At 45.2% G+C, this 19048-nt stretch overlaps 1 protein-coding gene across 10 annotated transcripts in view; it reads right to left on the bottom strand.

The window, feature by feature from the left end:
* The window catches only part of PALD1 (phosphatase domain containing paladin 1), a 209710-nt gene that overhangs the window by 84944 nt on the left and 105718 nt on the right, over nt 1-19048 (bottom strand). For all 10 annotated transcript variants that reach the window (XM_006122784.3, XM_006122783.3, XM_006122786.4 and 7 more), the window contains 6 exons: nt 10215-10310; nt 9311-9445; nt 8673-8789; nt 8354-8533; nt 3928-4125; nt 1560-1700 (listed from right to left, as the gene is read on the bottom strand). In XM_006122784.3, the coding sequence (XP_006122846.2) occupies nt 1560-1700; nt 3928-4125; nt 8354-8533; nt 8673-8789; nt 9311-9445; nt 10215-10310 (867 nt within the window). The remainder of the gene's footprint in view (nt 1-1559; nt 1701-3927; nt 4126-8353; nt 8534-8672; nt 8790-9310; nt 9446-10214; nt 10311-19048) is intronic.

A 19048-nucleotide genomic window follows, 5' to 3' on the forward strand; every position in this document is an offset into this window, starting at 1 on the left:
ACTAGTCACATCATTAGCTGACTAGTTGCTTACATCATTATTTGATGGAAGATGCTGAAAAAACTGGGGGAAACAGTGGTGCCCTACTAATTGTTCTCAAGCTTCTTTGCCAAGTTAACCACAAGGAGATGTTGGGCTCCTCCATCCAAAGCTACACCAAGGCCACTTTAAAACACTGATCCACATTTTTCTTTGAAAAAACCTTGCTGCATTGCAAACTGCAGCAGAACTCTGTGGATCAGCAAACCCATTCACAAATTTTTGGTGGCCCAGTAATATTTTATTTGCATATCTGCATAGTTGCATTCATTTGCATATTCATTATATAAATAATAAATATGCAAATAAAACGTTACCTGTCCACCAACCCACTCACTTCTGACCCCATCTTGTCATTGCACATCCCTCTACCTCCAACCCCAGAACCCTCTGACTCCATCCAGCCAACCCTGGTACTCTGTGTCTCTGTATTATTAAACCTGCATAACCCATCACCAGATATCCCCTATATCCCACTAACCCCATTACCTCACAAGTCTGTCTTGCCAAGCCTGTCACCCCAATGCCCACCGTCTCCCATTTCCCAACACCCCCTGCTGCCAACTTCCCTTTGTCAACCACGTCTGTCTTGCCTGGAGCCTGTCCTGCATCCGCTGTCACTACCAGCCTTGGCACGCTGTGTCCCACAAGGGGACCCACATAGTCGTTAACAGACTCGTATATGGATGCAGGCCGCCCATCCGGGTTAGTGCTGAGTGTGGGAAACGGGTATGGCCTTGGGAGAAGGCTGAGCCATATCTTTAAAAGGGGTAGACTTGAGGGGTAGCCCGGGATAAGACACCCCCCCAAATGCACCCCTCGACACCCCTACAGCCCATGCCAACAACCCCCTTGTCCCGTGACGCCAATGGGAACTAGCCAGAGACTGTCTCTGGCATTCCACCCACTCCCACTCAACTGCCTGTTGCAGGTCATCACCCAAACCCTCTGCTCACCCCCACTCCTGGTCATAACTCCCTCTCAGATCCTGTACCCCCCCCTTCTGTACCTCTCCCTCAGGCCAGAATCCTCTCCTGCACCCATACCCCCTTCCTGGACCCTGCACCCTAATCCCCTGCCCCAGGTCACATCCCCCTCCTTCACCCAAAATCCCTCAGACCCCACACCAGCTCTTGCACCCAAATCCCCTATCCCGAGCATCCTTCTACACCCAACCTTTATCCCAGTCTCTGCATCCTCTCCATAGAAAAGTGCAGTCCTTGACCACTTACCAAAATCTTGGTGTGGGCCCCCGCCTCCATCAAAAATTATTGCCCAGCCCTGACTTAAGCAGACACACTCGCAGCAATAATGGAAACTCTTTGGTTTGCTCAGCAGCAATGCAGTTTAAACAAATCTTATTAGAGACCTTCAGTCAAAGGCTCCTACTGAGGTTCCTGCACAGCCCTCTTTCACTGCTCACAGGACTGGGGCTTGGTGTTCAGGGATTCACTCCATAGAGGTTCCTTTGTTGCAAACCCTCCTTAGAACAAGAGACCGGTCCCTGAGCTAATACCTACGTTGAAGTGCCAGAGTGTGAGGACAGCAATAACCATGGCTGTGGTGGTCCTCCCTCGGCCACTATGGCAGTTGAACACAAAGGCCGCATGAGAATCCTCAGCTAGTGCACTCTTCATCGCATCCAGCAGCTGATCAACAGCCTGAAAACGAACAACAGAAAGAATTCAACACGGATTCTCTTCTCATTCTTGCAGAAAGTGCCATGGGATCTTTAACTTGCATCTGAATGTCAGCAGCATGCACTGCAATGTCAGTAGCTAGGTAAGATCCTTACTCCTAACGTGGAACTTGAATGCTCTGCTCCAGATTACAGATGGATACCACTGAGTCTTTGTGTGAACCTCCATTTAACTGTAAACCCTGATATGTTATGAACCAGCAGCATTCTCCCACACAGAGATCATTAAGAGTCTTTACTGTGATTGGTCATTTCTCCCCCCCCTCCCCCCCGATGTGTTGAAAAGCAGCTGTCCCATTCATTTATTCCTATTGGGTCTATCATCAGGGTACAAAGCACCAGTTACATGACAGTATTACTAAACTGGACTTAAAGTTTCTCCTCCCAAGGAAGAATAGTGTGTGATTTTTATCAAACGCAGACCGATTGCGCTTGAATCTCCTACTTAAGCAGCCATAAAGAAACACACAACTTTGTACCAATACTAAGGTGAGAGTTTTCCCTCTAGTGAAAATGAGGATACGAAATCTCTCTGGGATAATATTACAGTTCTTTACATTGACATCACGTTTCTAAGGGTGCGTCTAGACAGCACCTTTCTATTCAAATAAGCTACGCGTTCGCCTGGGGAAGGCAGGGGGGCAGGTTATAGCTCCCCCCTCACCCGCCCAGGGAGCAGCAGAATAAAGGGCGCCATGAAAATAAGCAAACTGCGTAGCTTATTCCGACTCTAAATCAAAAGAGCTTATTTTGAAACTTGGCGCTGTCTAAACAGTGGCAAATTTCAAAATAAGGCACTATTCTGACAAATCCCTTAACCCACGCAGAACGAGGTTACAGAGATGCCAGAATAGCGCGCCTGCTATTTCGAGAAATAGCAGCGTTTTTATTTCAGGATACTTCCGGTATCCCGAAAGAGCAACGATGTCTAGACATACCCTCAGAAACTCAAAGGCAAGTTTAAAACTAACAACTGTAGGTACAAATCTACAATTGCTGGTTGAGACCAGAAGATGGCAATAATGCATTTACAATAAACATAACTGCAAAGTGGTCTTGATTCTGTCAGTGTTTGTAGAAACACACAGACCTGAAAACTAAAGAAATGTAATTTCCTGGATAAAAGCATCCCTGATTCCTGCCAGGGCCAAGTGACTAGAATACAGAACAGAGATTCTCATGCTAGGAAGATGGAGAGGCTTCAACATTGTAAGCAACTGCAGGACTTCCCTAAAGGAGTACACACCAACTCTCTTCAAACACCTATACAATTGGGCAAGAACACAAGCAGTACACACAACCAAGGGCTACAGAGCATCTCATTCTGGCCAGAACTACCCAAGGGTTATGGTACTAGGTAGTTTAGCTTAGAGATTACAATCATGCCGCTTTTGGGGGTTTTTTCAAAAGCAAGGTTATCCAGCAGGCACTCAGGACCACTGTGGTGAGCAGACAGGAGACTGTCTGGTAACTTGCCTCATCTACTTCTCCTGAGCATGAACACAGTGAAAGAGGGGAAATAGAGCAGTCGGATTAGGCAACCACCTACCCAGTACAGCAGCAGCAGCTCCCCACTCCTTTAAGAAAGAGGCTGTAGTGCCTAAAGGTGAGGGAACGTAGGGAACCAGAAGAGAGGAAAACAGTTTCTGGGGGAAATGGAAGAGGTAGTGAGACACACACACAATTTAGGGCAAACAAAAGAAAGAAGACAGCCAGTCCCTGAGTTGTGAACAGTCGACTTACGACCGTTCTCAGTTACGACCAAAAATGTCGTAAATGGCAGACCCCGAGTTACAATCACGATCCACGCTTACGAACAGCGCGGTCGCGTGTAACTCAATGGGGTCCGAATTACGAAGAAACCGAGTTACGACCAATTGTTTGGTCCGTAACCGGTTCATAAGTCGGAGACAGGCTGTATCAATTTGGAGGGGGAGCCAGAAAAGATAGTCAAACTAAGAAGAAGGGTATCAGTTTGATCACAGGAAGAAAGACATAGCACAAGTTGGGAAGGGAGGGAGGGGAGAGAGAAGAGCTGACCTATCCACCCACCTCTCTCTGGAACTGTCGGGGGGGGGGGGGGGTAGTGGGAGAAAACCCAGGAAATGCTCATTGAAGCTATTCATCACTGCCCTGTTAGGGGACTTCTAGTGCTGAAACCATGGAATAGCTTCCAGCTCCTCCATTACCTGCTCCTTGGGAGCACAGAAGTCTGGGATTGGGATTCGTCTGTACACCAGCCCCTGGCATGTACTCTTGTGCTGATTAAATATCTCCTGCATGGTCAGGCAACTTTTAAACATCTTCATCTGCTTCTCTTGTTCCACATATACCTCCAGCCACTTCTGGGATTTCAGCACGTCATCCTTCAAGGCGGACTCTAATTTCTGCAGGGGAGAGAGAAAGAAACTGAACAAGACTCCTTGGTTATCTGGACACGTGACATAAGTTTTCAGAATCTTTCTTCCTTTCTCACCTTAAAAGGAATTTTTATTTTCCCATAAATTTGTAGGTGAACTTAGGACTCAGGGAAGTAAAGGACTAATGCCAGGCATCATGCAAGACTACAGCTTAGAAAATTTCCACACAAAACTCTGCTAATATGCCTTGGCCTCACCTACAACTACTCCTGCTATTTCAGTCTAGACCTCTCCCAAAGCCTCTGCTAGTAAGGTAGGAATTTATGATGTGTTGTGATACACAGAAGATGCCCAGGTTGTGAGCAAACAAATTCACATGCTTCTGTTACCCACCTTAACTCTGACCTTATATGTCCCTCCACAGACCTTAATCTCTTCAGGTCAGACTTGGACTCCATTTTCTCTCATCTCCCTGGGGTACAAGTGGTCCCATAACCACTTCTGCAACATCGCTTGTACACAACTCCTACCTCTGGTGAAGTCCTGATCCACATCTTCATTGTTGCCTGACACAACTTCCTTCAAATTCTGTATGGCCAAACCAAACTCCCAACTCTTCATGCTCCCACATGTTCAAAATGCTGCTGCCCACCTTCCATTTTGTACAAAGAAATGGAACCATATCTGCCCCTTGTTCAGACACCTCCACTGACTCCTCATTTATTTCAAGATCCTGTTAACTGCCCTCCTCATTTTAAAAACCCTCATGGGCTTGCCTATTTCATAAATCTGGTCTCTCCGCACTCCCTTCTCTACACATCCAGTACCAGCTTTATCATCATCCCATCACACAATCTCACCAGTGTGTTGGGTTCACTCTTCTCCCCTCAGTTGTCATGACTACCCTTTTTTTTAAAAGCCCAACCATGAATATCTCTATTTTCCTTTGCCCAACTATCATTTACATGCGCTTTCAAGCCACCTTGGAAACTCTCCAGATTGGAGTTGTGTTTTATCGCACATTCTGTAAAATATTATACACATTTAGGGTGCTGTATAAATGCTTACTAATAATGTTATTACAACTTGTGCTTTTTGTATCGACTCCATTGAGCCTGGGGTTACAGCTGATATAAAATACATTATGATGTGCAAAACTGTATTTGGCATGACAACGTGAGGGAGAAGGGGGAAGAGAGAAAAAGAAAAAAATTAGGAGAAATGAAAAATCTTTGGTCAATACTCAGAAATGGAAATTCTCTGTGCCAAGTGCACAACACACTGGGTGGGTGCTAAGCAGCATTGCAGGCAGGTGACCAGCTTGGGACAGCAGAAGAGGGAGAGTGGCTCATAGGTCCATAGCCTTCTGCGGAGCATGTGGATGGAGTATCTTAAATGCAACCTCACGTACATCAAATGTAAATCTCATTCGCTGATGGCAGCTTGTCATCTTCAGCTTGGTGTATAGTAAGGCTGGAGATATTTTGACTTATTTATTAACAAAATGAAAACTATTGTTCTCCTTTCCCACTCACACTATGCTCCAGGAATTTGAGAGGGAAAAAATAACTATATCATAAAAAATTATACTTTAAATATTAATTTTATATATGTGCACTATTCACTCACAAAATTAACTACCTATTTTTCTCATGTTTTACACTAAAATAATACTGTGATATATTCCGAGACAAGGATATATTACACAGTTATTACTGAATTTGTGTTATATGCAGTGCTATACTCGTGTTGGTCCCAAGATATTAGAAAGATAATATGGATGAAGTAATATCTTTTATTGGTAAGAGAAATGAGCTCTCAAGCTTACACATTGCTCTTCCTCCGGTCTCGAAAAATGAGGCTGTCTATCTTGGCACTTTCGTTGTTAAAATGACTGTGGCTCAAGGATGTGGGGGGAGGGGGGGGGAGAGAGAGAAGAGTATAGACAGTGTTTTGTCAGGAGCCAATCTCCTGTCAATGCAGACAATGCTGCTCATTAGAGGTGCTTTTATTTTGCTGCACAGCCGTACTGTTTAAGGTGCACACTGTAGACACAGTCCAACCATCACTGCTAAATACAAGATTTGAACAGAGTGTTTAACATAAGTAATTATTGCGCTTTTCAAAGATCATTAAGCCTGTTAAGCATCCTTGAAACATGCTACCTACTTATGCTAACCCATCTATTTAAACCAGGGGTTGGCAACCTAGGACTCACAAGCCAAAATTGGCTTACTAAGGAGCCAGACACGGCTCTTTTGAAGCTTGAGCCCAGCCCTCCTTTGCTCCTCCTGGCAGCAGGGAACATGCACTGGTGCTGCTGCAGGCCTGGGGAAAAGAGTCCCGCCACGGACACAGCAGGGAGCCCCCAGGAAGACTCCTCTGCTTGCTCTACCCCCACACACATGGAACAGGGAGGGGAGGGAGGAGTGGTGCCTCATGGCTGCTCCAGCCCCCCAGCACAATCCCATTGGCTGTTTCTGGCCAATGGAAGCTGCCTGTTTCATGAACAGGCAGTGCACAAAAAAACAATCCTCCCTCCCCTCAGGCTCTTAGTCACCAAGCTCATGGCCATGCAGCTGGGGGGGTGAGGGAGGGGAGGGCAGGCTCCTGAGAAACCTGCTGAGCCAGAGTCTCACTGTTAAGTGTCCCACCAGAGCGTGCCTCTGACACTCCAGTCTCTCCCTCCCCTACAGCCCTCTGCCCCCCCATTCCTACCCCACATAACCCAAACCTCCTGCCTCCATCCTGAGCCATCCCCCCAACCCAGACCCTGCACCCCGACCCCCTGCCCCAGGCTGCAATCCCATCCTGCTTTAGGTCATAACACAAACCCCATACTAGGTCGCTACCCAAACCCCTGCACTAGGTCACAACTGCACCCCAATACGGTGCCTCGGGTCACAACTGCCTCCTCCTCCCAATCTCAGTGGCGCTGACCCCAAAAAGATTCCCCACCCCTCCCATAAATAAAGACAACGTTGGAACCTTTTGTGTTGGACGTAATATTTTACTTTATTTAAAAATGAAGCCTGGCCGACAAGGCCCCTATGAGACCCAGCCCCCATCTGGCCGCAGCATCATAATACTCCTGCACCTCCGCACACACCAACCCTGAATCCATACACCTGAACTCCCTGCCTTGAGCCCTCATACCCCCACATCCCCAGTCTCCCCAACCCCCACATCCCCATCCCCTTATCATAACACTTCTGCCACCCCACATACCCCAACCTTTGTCCTGAGTCCACACATCCAAACCCCCTACCCATAGCCTCTCATACACCACAGCCCAGACTCCTGCACCCACATTCCCAGCACCCTGGCATAAGATTGACAGAAGACAGCCTGAATGCGCACATGAACCTAAATTTGACCAGTTATGATGTAAATGTCAAAGAAACGTGAAAAAAATGCAGCAGCAGAAGTCCCATTAAATAAAGTATGACACTACATTTCATTTATGCTATTATTAATCATGTCAGATATCAATAATATGAAGTTGTATATTTTCAGTCATGCAAATGGGCATTCTTACACGGGCTATTTGTTGACCACTTGTTCTGAATTTTGATGTAGTTTGGCTCTCTGGTTTGAAAAGGTTGCCATCCCCTGGTTTAAACCCTTGTATTGAGCAGTGACACTGAGCAAGGGCAGGTCTACACACTGATGAAGCGCACCACTGTAGTGCTTTAGTGAAGATGTCCCTACACCAATGGGGGAGCTTTTTCCATTGGCGTAGTTAGCTTCCACTCCTTGGGGAGATGAATTAAGTCGATGGGAGAAACTCTCCTGGCAACACAGCGCTGGCTACATAGGAAGGAAGGGCATTTATAACTTTGTCACACAGAGGTGTGGATTTTTCACATGCCTGAGTGATGTAGTTATATGGATATAGATTTGTAGTGTAGACCTGGCCTGAGTTTCCCAGATCTGAAGAAGAGCCCTGTGTAAGCTCGAAAGCCTGTCCCTCTCACCAACAGATGCTGGTCCAATAAAACACACTACCTCACTCACCTTGTCTCTGAGATTGTATGTTAGCTACTCGGTAGCATTTGCTTGCAACCACTGAGCTATTATACATATGCCAATGAAAATAATGCAATACAAGCTGGTTGTGCAACATGTGGCAGGACCAAACAGCAACAAAACACTTTAAAGTGCCTGGTTCACTACCTTAGGCATGTCCAGTAGCAGGGGAGACTACCCCCAAGAACAGTAAAAGCAGAAAGGGAAGAAGGTTCTGAGTTTTCACCTCTAGTTGTTCAGGTGAAGTAACAGGCACTGTAATCTGTTGTTCTAGGTTCCCAAGTTCCCGGACGGTGTAGATTTGTTCATTTCCCTCTAGCACCACTTCTTCACGGAGGTTAATCCACATGATGTGGGAGTACTTCCTCTTTGCATCAGTCAGGTAGCTCAGGACACTTCCAATGGCCTATGGGAAATGGCAACAAAATGAAACTCCCAGCACACGCATGTTTCATCCTGCCCTGCATAAGCCACAACTCAGGTTTCAGTCCTGCACTCTGCTCACCTTCCTCTATGCCAGAAACGCCACCATGCTGCATCCTTACCTTGGAGTTGGGCTGTGCCATCCCATACACAGGCATCTTGGGGACCCTCCGGAAGTTGGCTACACTCATTTCCTTGACTGTGCTAAGCACGTCTGGGGAGAAACGCTCATCCACCACCTGCAGCAGAACAAAAACTCAGTAAGCTGGAGCCGCAGTTTAGACAAAAGTCATATTCCCACTCTCTTGGTTCAGCTGGCACCTTTGCCATCACAGATTTTCCCAGACAGACTCTTCCAGCTGGTCACTCCTCCTGGCAGAGCAGCAAACACTGGTAAAATTGCCTCTGCCACCAACAGACTCCTGCTCTCTTTCAAACACTGTCCGAAGCACTGCAATGTGCACAGCTCTGACACAAAAGCTGGGATGGGATCAGAGACACAGAGCAAGGCTCCAGATTTCAAACACTCCAAAGCTGAGGATCAAGGGCTCCAGTTTGGTCCCAGAAAGAATTTTCAGTGTAAACTTACAGAAGCACGTGTGTGTTCCCCCTCCCCTCCGCTACCCTTGAGGAGCGTTTGGCTGACCTGGCTCTGATATGCGTGGTTCTAGAGAGGCCGAAATAAGCCTCACATGCCCCTTGTGTTGCCTGTGTCCTGCAAAGGGAAGGATCTGCAGGAAGATTTAAAGAGCTCACTCACTAGCACTCGCGTCCCCTTTGTTATCAGTTCCCCAGTCACTGTGAGCTCCGAGAGGTTCATGTTCATCTGTAGCCTGTAGAGCTCTGGGTGCCTACACATCCATCTGCTGAAGCTGAGGGCAAAGGCCAGTGGATACTATCAGAGAGAGAGAGAGAGAGAGACAAACTTGCTTTGTTCAGGAACAGGTAAATGTACTTCACATACATCTTACAGGAACAGCAACTTTATGGGGCACTCGTTCTAAGCAGTTCAGAAAAAGGTTAAAAGGTCTCTATTGAGGGACTTGAGGATTTTTTTTAAATCCCATTTCAGAGCTTTGCACAACCTGACCCTGGCATTTATCTTTCTACTCCTGTCTAGGGCCTCAGGCTCATAGTGACACAAAATCACTGTAGACTATGGTGACATGGACAAGCGGGAGACAAGGAAAAGGTTTTCAAACCTTGAAAATTTCACTTGAAAATTAGCAAAGATTTGATTCCACACTCCACAGGTGAAAGGCTGATACAGCAGTTCAGAGTCACTAGCTCCCTGGGGTTTATTTTTCCTAGGGGAGATGAAATGACACTGGTTTCTCAAGGCACGTCATGTGCCACATACACAGCAAGAAAGAGGCTTGGGCCTGTCACTTCTACCACATGCTCCCAGTTGGATTTTACTCAGAGAAGTCCATTAGAACTATACCTCTAACCATAAAACCAAGAGTATCTGAAGACAACAGGTAGGAATCAACATCTGGAAGGTGGCAGAAGCTGAGCATTCCAGCATCCAAATGCTTTGCATACAATTTTGTTTCCATCCACAGTAACGGAGAAAAAGACCTCTCTCTAGCTGCTGAAATGAAGTAGTGGGGTGAGGAGGTGTAGGAGCAGGCTTCAGAAGGAAAAAGAGGGAGAATACTCACCTGCTCGTGAAGGTAGTAGTTGAAAGCAATCAAGTAGAAATAGCGCTCAAGGCTCTGCAAAGTCCTTTGAAGGAAATACTCTTTGGTGCTACTCCCCTGGAATAAATAAATAATGACATTTGAGACAGACTACAGGAGATGGTGCCCATTCCATACAAATTGCAGATTTTAAACATGACCAGTTAATACTAAGCAAGCTCTAAGACCAATGCAGTTTGAGTTTATGAAATGTGTCTCTCCATAGGCAGTTTGCCTTCAGAGATAGGAGATCACTTTACACTTGCTACTGTTTGTTTACAAGAGAAAATCCAGGAACATGCAAACACTGGCATCTCTCAGAGACCCTATCTGAGAATGATTAAAACTTGCGGTTAAGCATGCAATGTTACATGGGTTACTTAAATAGCATATGTTCCCACCTGACTTGGGTTCTGGACAAAGCAGGAGCCTTTTCAACTGGATTCAAGCTGATTTGCCAGTGGCCTGAGGCAATGCAATGTCCAAATGCTAGTATGATTCTTAAAACGCTGCAAGAGGGGCTCCAGTTCTGACACCTTCCTGGGCACATTGTTTTCAGCTAACACGTTCAGACACTGACAGCTTGTGGACATGGGCTGATTCAAAGCAACTGAGAGGGAGACTCGTATGTGTAACAATGGGTAACTGTCACACAGTGCTGTAATGTGAGCATGGTGGCCGTCTAGTGGTGCTTGCTGTCATATTTGGAGAGTTTATTTACAACTTGTTTTTATTTAATGTTTCTGTCTGATAATCTGTCAATACATTTTGTTTTGACGATGACTAGAATTGCATGTGTAGACTTAGGCTGAGAACAAACACTGTTGTGGTGCCTTAAAGACAGAGTCCAAATGCTGCTATTATCAAAAGCTAAAATCATGGGTGGTCAGTGAAGGTAGAGCTGGGGGAGGCAAGCCCCCAGCTCCACCCCTAGCCTCATCCCTCACAGGAGCCAAGTGGTCTCCTGCTCCTGTGTGGGGAGGTGGAGCAGCACCCTGCATGTGTGCCCCCCACCACCATGGGGAGAGTGTCAGGTGGGCGTGTGGCCCCAGCAGGGCTGTGGCAGTTGGGGAGCCCTGTCCCCAGAAAGCCCTATCTGGCTGGCAGCAGCGGGTCAGAGCCAAGCTCAAGCCCTTTAGCAGCAGGGCTGGCACCCAGGGGCAGTGGGGACAGAGCAGAGCCAGCTGGTGGGAAGGGCAGTGTCCTGGAAGGCCAATAGCAGGGGGCCTCCCCATATCCGGCAAATTCCCTCATTCGGTATGGGTCAGGTCCTGAGGGAGCCAGACCAGAGAGGTTCAACCTGTATCTCCATACCCAAATGTAGGCAGAGTCTACAGCCTGGTTCATCCTTGAAAATTTTACTAGCTATGTCAGTTAAGGGTGTGACTTGTCATCATCATCAGAGCACGGTATAGCTAAACAAGTACAACCCATGAGCATAGAAGCTATTATACTGCTAACGAGTATATATATATATATATATATATATATATATATATATCAATATAGCTTATTGCTCTTCCCAAAACAGAACAAGCTGTGTCAGCATAAGCACTTTTACCCTGGTAATCCAACATCCATATTAGAAAGGTTGTACCACTCTTCTATAGCTACAGAGCACAAGGATAGGATGAAACAATGACATAAGTATCTCAAACACCAGGAGATCCATATTGTGCTGGGACCGGAGGATATGCCGCTATGGGCTGCTGGGGACAGCAACACTCTGCCCCCAGAATGCCTACTGTAGGCGTTCTGGGGGCGGAGTGTGGGCAGGGCAGGCTGGCGGTTTGGGAAGAAAATATTTATTTATATTTATTTAAATATTGTTACCTGCCTTTCTATTTAAAATATTCAAGGCGGTTTACAGGAACAAACAAACAAAATACAAATATATATAAAAATTTAAAATATGAGACCTCAGAGGGACATAACCTTTTCTCACCTAGGATACTGGCCGCCCATGGCTAAAATCAAGACGGGGGCGGGGGGGGGGGGGGGGACAGAATGAACACCCATGTTAGGCAAACAACCTGAAGAGTCCAAAGGCCACATTATAGCACTGTTAAAATGCCTTCTCAGAGCACCTGAAGGGTATGTTTCTTCCAAAAAACCACCTCAGGATCACCCAGAAGGTCACAAATATTTGATCACTAAGCAGTGAGATTGCAAAACCAGCTTCAGGGTGTTATGGAAAATGTTCTAACATTTAACTGTGTATTTATAAAGATTTCCCAGTAATACTAGTGGAGGGAAGGAAGATTTGGCAAGAATCACTTGGACATCTCTGACATTATATAACTGACTCATGAATATTTACTTGTTATCCATGAGATAAATCCGGTCCTCTGTCATTTATCAAGAGACTGAGAAGCATGCTTACTCTGAAAACTCAGAACAAAATCTGGAATAGTGGGAATAAGCCAGATTTCCATTAATGTTAATATTAATAGCAGGGCTATTTTTTTCCAAGCTAGTTTGTTTCATTTAATTTTCTGAATCACATTTTCTCTTAGCATACACCACACATTTTTGTTTTCTCTTTTGTTATATTTATTATACATCCATACATGCAACATGTCCCCCCATACCTAGGCCCAGTCTGAGATGACTAGTTTAGCAAAATCAACAGTAGCTGAGAATTGGATTTCTCAAGGGAATGGTAGCAAAGTGTACAGAGGTAACTCTAGGTTCTCAGGTCAAAGTAGACCAAGTTTGTAATAACATGTCACCACTATATGATAGACGTTGTAATCCATTTTTTTGTTCAGAATTGTCCAGATCAAAAAGCCAACACTTCATTTGAACCAAGTAAACACCCATTCTGACAGTTTCAGCAGGTATCTGAAGTGACTGAAAAACCCTTTCGTCTCTAAACATGGCCTCTTTAGGTCAGGAGTTAAGGCATATTGGCAGTGAGGTTTGTGCAAGTATGTTCTGCTGCTGACTGGACAGAGGATTTCAGATATCATATCTCTAGTGTTTGAACCTTTTGAGGAGCTCAAGTTTTACGGGTGAAGGCATTTCCCCAGTATACCACAAAGCGTAAAAAAATGCCTTGAACAAGGCCCAAGCTCAGCGAAGCCCTTAAGTATAAACTGAAACAGCATGGGTTGTAATGGCGATGTATTGTTATTTCACCAGCTGTGGTCTTACAGCTACATATACAAATATCTTCTCCCATCCATCTGTCACTCTCTTTGGTTTCTTTCCTTCCTCCTCCTCCCCTTTCCTCCCCCGCTATCCCTAAATGCAGTTTGTGTCCAATAAGCAAATTTTCCTGGACACTTTCAATTGTTTAAAAGTGTTTTGCTACATTTGAACTCAAATAAACACTCCTCTTGTTTAATTTACAGCAGTCAATGAAGGTTTATTTCCCATTGTCAGTAACAATATATACCAGCCATCTCCCTTCAGAGCAAATTACTGCAGTAGGGGCTTAAAAAGAATCCCAAAAAACTGTACACCTCACATGAGGTAAGAAACCCCATCTTCATGCCCATGCCAAAGACCAAACTAGGAAGACTCGAAGTTCTTCAAATACCAGGTGGCTCAACACTAACTCTGGAAGGCCAGAAAGAAGTGATACCGACAGACTTCGGAGGTCCTATCTAATCAACCCTTCCTGGAAAGATGGTTGCAAGGACACAGACCTTAAGGCTGAGGACATAAAGTGCGTGAAAACGTGTCATAACCCTCAGGACTTAGGGAGATTTCTAATTCTCTACCTTCTATGAAAGATGGGATCATAATAGACCACAAGCTAAATATGAGTCAACAATGTGACATGGTTGCAAAAAAAGCAAACACAATTCTGGGATTCATTAACAGGAGTGTTGTGAGAAAGACACAAGAACTCATTCTTCTGCTGTACTCTGCACTGATTAGGCCTCAACTGGAGTATTGTGTCCAGTTCTGGGTACCACGTTTCAAGAAAGATGTGGAGAAATTGGAAAAATACAGCAGAAAACAACACAAATTATTAAAGGTCTAGAAAACATGAGCTGTGAGGCAAGGCTGACGGAATTGGGCTTTTTTAGTTTAGAAAAGAGAAGATTGAGAGGGGACATGATAGCAGTTTTCAGGTATCTAAAAGGGTGTCACAGGGAGGAGGGGGGGAAATTGTTCTCCTTGGCCTCCGATGATAGGACAAGAAGCGATGGGCTTAAACTGCAGCAAGGGAGGTGTAGGCTGGACATTATGAAAAACTTCCTGTGGAGGTGGTTAAACACTGGAATAAATTGCCTAGGGAGGTTGTGGAATCTCCATCACTGGAGATATTTAAGAGCATGTTGGATAGACGTCTATCAGGGTGATATAGATATAGACCATGATTGGTCCCGTCATGAGGGCAGGGGACTGGACTTGAAAAGTATCAGACATGTGACAGACCCCACGTAAAACCCTGCTGGACACATCTTCCCAGTTTAACAACAAACCAAACTACTATTCAAGTAAAGTCTTTTAACCAGTAGCGCACCCACCTTATAAATGCTTTCATCTTGATCTTATTTCCCTAATTTGTTTATAAAAATGCCTCACTAAAAATCAGGTTATATTATGTCCACTGCTTCCCCCCCATCCAACACGGCAGTGACCCTATCAGAAAAGCAAATTTCATTGGTGTGACATGATTTTTAATACACAAATCCATGCTGGATATCCCTTATTGTCCTCTTATCCTCAAAGTACTTACAAACTGTTTGTTTAATAATTTATTCTAGTACCTTTCGAGGTATCAAAGGTATCAATGCTGACTTGTCTATAATTCCCCTGGGCCTCTTTGTTCCCTTTTTAAAAACAGGTACTTTCCCCCTGTCGTTTGGGACCACACCCATCCTCCGTAAGTTCTCAAAGGTAACAGCTAACCGTCAAAGACTGCTTCAGCTACTTCCTGAGGTATCCCAGGATGAATTTTCATCAGGTATTGTCATCTTGAATACATCTAATTTATTTAACCTTTTTGAACCCTGTTCTTTCCTTCTCCCGGGCTTATTATCCTTCTGCCTTGGTGCTAAATTAATTGTGTTAAGCATCTGGTCATAATTAACCTTTTTAGTAAAGACAGAAACACTATAGGGATTAAATACCCCAGACATCTTGGTGCCCTTCATCATTATCTTTGCTTCTCTCAAGTAATCAACTTACACTTTCCTGCATTTTCTCCTTCCTCTTAATGTGCTCCAGTAATCCTGTTTTTGCCTTCCAGGTCCCTTGCTAGGTTTAACTCATTCCATACCTTAAGCTTTCTGTTCTTTTGTGCTTAGAAAATTGTCCATATTTCCATTTTTGTGAAATTCTTTTGATTTTTCCGGTCATTAAAGAACCCCTAATGGTCCCGTATCAGCCTCTTAATATTCCTCCTGTCTTTTCTTTGCTATAGACCAGCTGCTCAGTTGCTGTAAATCAGTATAGATCCATTGAATTCAATGGGTTGATGCCAGGTTCACCTATTTTAGGTTGCTGTAAACAGAGATGATTGGAACATTTGAGCCACTCTACTATCCTTTGCTTTAAGTGAGCAATAAAAGGTCAATCTGCTTTGAGCCACTGCTGTTAACTAGTACATGGTATTTGAGGCACCAAATTGAAATGGAAGTACATCCCTGTCAAACAGATTGGAAATCAGACATGCAACACTAGACAGTTAACGTGCCTATTAACCAGATCCTACTAACCACAACCTGGCTCAGCAGCACCAACTGTTTAAAGCAAGTTTACTAGTCTCTTGGATCAAGGATGGGATGACCAGAGGACAGTCGCATCAACCATAATTAAACCCAAGTTACATACAGTCAGATTCTATTTTACTGATAATTTGGCCTGGGGCTTTGAGAGATTACTTACCCAGGCAGGTCCTAGCTCATGCTCCCTAGTGGACAAAATGAAAACTAACAGCCTGTTCTATCCACCCCACCTAGGAAGGTGATCCTACAAATAGGGAAAACATTTTATTTAATAGGGCTCCTCAGGGGACAGCCCTATTAAATAAAAGGAGAGTCTGCTATAAAGGTCTCCTAGAAGGCTAGGGCACAGAATATGCAGTTTGCTGAAGGGAGGAAGTCTTAAGTCTTAACTGGTATATACGCCAGTTGGTGTAATTAGAAAGCCTCTGAAGTCAATGGGGGAGCACAGGTATTATGCTAATTTGTTTCTTGGCTCTGATTGTGCTCTTGCATGGTATTTGGCTCCAGCAAGTACTAAAATCTTCCATTCCTTGTTGATCAGGAATATTTCAGCAACAGGAAGAAGAGGAAGCTTTTTCTTTTTAATTGAACGATATAGCATTCATTCATGTTGCTCTGGCGTGAGGGGAGTTATTAGGTATCAGTCCCAATTAAAAGGTAAGAATGAGACATTTCTGCTAATACTGTAAATTATAAAGCACACCCATAAATTCCATACAAAAACAAATTAACGAAATATTATAGTTCTAACTTCGTCCAAGATTGAAAGGGAAGTTTTATCCCATTCTTGGTTTTCACAGGAGCAGCAGCAAGAACTCAGATTGGCAACTTAATCCTTAACACTGTTATTGTTACCACATTCTTGGTTCCTTATGGTCTATAGAAGCGGGTCCCAACCACCAGGCTGTGGCTCGCTGCCAGGCCACGGACCTCTGGCTGCTGTGCCTTGGCGGTTCAGGGGGCCGGGGCTGAGGTACACTGCTCCTGCCGCAGCTCTTAGGAGAGGCATGTCCTACCCCACCTCTCAGCCAACCAGTGCCAAACAGGGGTGGCAGGGATCTCTTTCCTGACACAGAAGAGTGCATTGGTGCGTGGTGGAAGGGCCATGCGGGGTCCAGCATGGCAGCCTTAGAGCAGCCATGACCTGGGCAGCAGCTCTCAGCTGATGGCTGGGAGGCAGCACAGGGCTAGGTGAGGGGGGTAGGGCAGGCAATGGGGGCTCTGGGGGCGGGCTAGTGCTGGAGGACTTGGGGGGCTCTAAGAGGCAGGGGACTGGCAGTAGAGAGGACTCGGGGGGTTGTGTGCAGTGAGGCTCTGGAAACAGGAGGCTGGCACTGGGGGGGCGGGCTTCTAAGGGGTGGAGGTCTGGCACTGAGAAGATGGGGGCTGGCACTGGGGGGGGCTCTGAGGGCAGGAGGGTAGTACAGGATGGGGAGGGTTGGGTGCAGGGAACTCTTGGATCAGTGGCTTGCACTGGGGAGTAGTGGAAGGACGGGAGGCTCTAAGGGTTAGGGCTGGCACTGGGGGACTCTGAGGGCCAGGACTTTTGGCGGACTGGTAATATTTTATTTGCATGGCCATTGTTTTCATAATGAATATGCAAATAAAATGTTACCAATCTGCCAAAAGTTTGTGAATGGGTTTGCTGGTCCCTGGTATAAAAAAGATTGGAAGCCACTGATCTATACAACCAACAACAGGAGCTCCCATCCCTGGCTCTAGGCACTCCTGACAACTTTTAAACACACAATTGCAAAAGGAACCATATCTGCAGTTACTCATCAGCTAACAATAAATCCACAACAATAAAAGATATCACAAATATTTTCTGTTGGCCTAAGCAAGTTAATATTATCTGGAAACACAGCGAAGATGCTGCAAAGTCATGAACACTTTCTTTCTGACACACCTGGACATTTTGACTAGGGATGTTAAAATGCATTTATTCAAGTTACTGTTGAAAATTTCAGCAGTTACATGGTTACATGCAGGAGGGGGCAGGGGTGGACAACAGGCATCTCCCTGGGAGCCAGTGATCACGAGAAGCTGGCTTAAAAACTGGCTCTCTGTGAGCACTGGCTCTTGCCTGCCCCTCTCCCCCCACCGCCTCTGATACTGAGGTAGCAGTGTCGGGGGAGGGGACTACGTGTAACCGTGCACGTTAACTGATGAGCCCAGGCTCATCGGTTAACTGTGTACATGGTTACACTTTCACATCCCTAATTTTGACATAACTCCTCACTTCAGACAACAACATTAACACATCAGCAGCAGGCCTAAGAGTTTTCCTCTCGTAAAATGTTTTCTTGGGAGAAAAGAACATTCCTTCTGCTTTCAGAACAACCTCTGGCAAAGAGCCAGTCTTCTGGCTTTTAGCACAGTCTAACAGCATACATTATTCGTATTTACAGTCGCTCTCATTTACACCTGAATTCCATAGTACATCCTGTTTGTATCTTTTGGCACAGAGGACTTCAAAAGGAAAATTAAAACGTTTCCAGCTTTCCATCCTTGTTTCTTCAATTCTTCACTCACCCTATAAATTGCTTCTAATAAACAACAAATTCACTATCTGGGGACAAAGGTTAAAGACTCCAAGGCCGCAGGTAAAATGAGTACAGTCGTCTCAAATGCCCACATCACAAAAAGAACCACACTATTCAGCACAAGCGGCAGCCTCCAATCGAGAGAAGTCCAGGACTGCAAAAAAGATGAGCAGCGACAGAATTATGTGAAGGAAGACAAGACAAGCACTGTATTCACCCACATTTTTTGAAGGAACCTTAGAACTTTTCCAATGAACTGGAATCAGATAGTAATCTGAGGGCAGAGGTGCTCCATCACCACTGCCACTTCAGCCCCTACATCATACTGGAGGAGAAGACACTCTGACATTGCCAAGAACCCCTATAAAATAGTCTGAATTACTAGAGAATGACGACATCCCCACCACTCAAGCTCATATACAACACTTTTCATCCATAGCTCTCCAAGCGCTTTATGCAAAAGAACAGTTTTATTATACACATTTTATAGTCCCAATCTAGTGACCTATCCACTAAGCCATCCTGTGTGCGTGGATTTAAAAGCATGCTTCTCTAAAAGAAGTGACTTAGTAAAAAAGATCAT

Source organism: Pelodiscus sinensis, chromosome 8, assembly GCF_049634645.1.
Source record: "Pelodiscus sinensis isolate JC-2024 chromosome 8, ASM4963464v1, whole genome shotgun sequence".
Taxonomy (NCBI): domain Eukaryota; kingdom Metazoa; phylum Chordata; order Testudines; family Trionychidae; genus Pelodiscus; species Pelodiscus sinensis.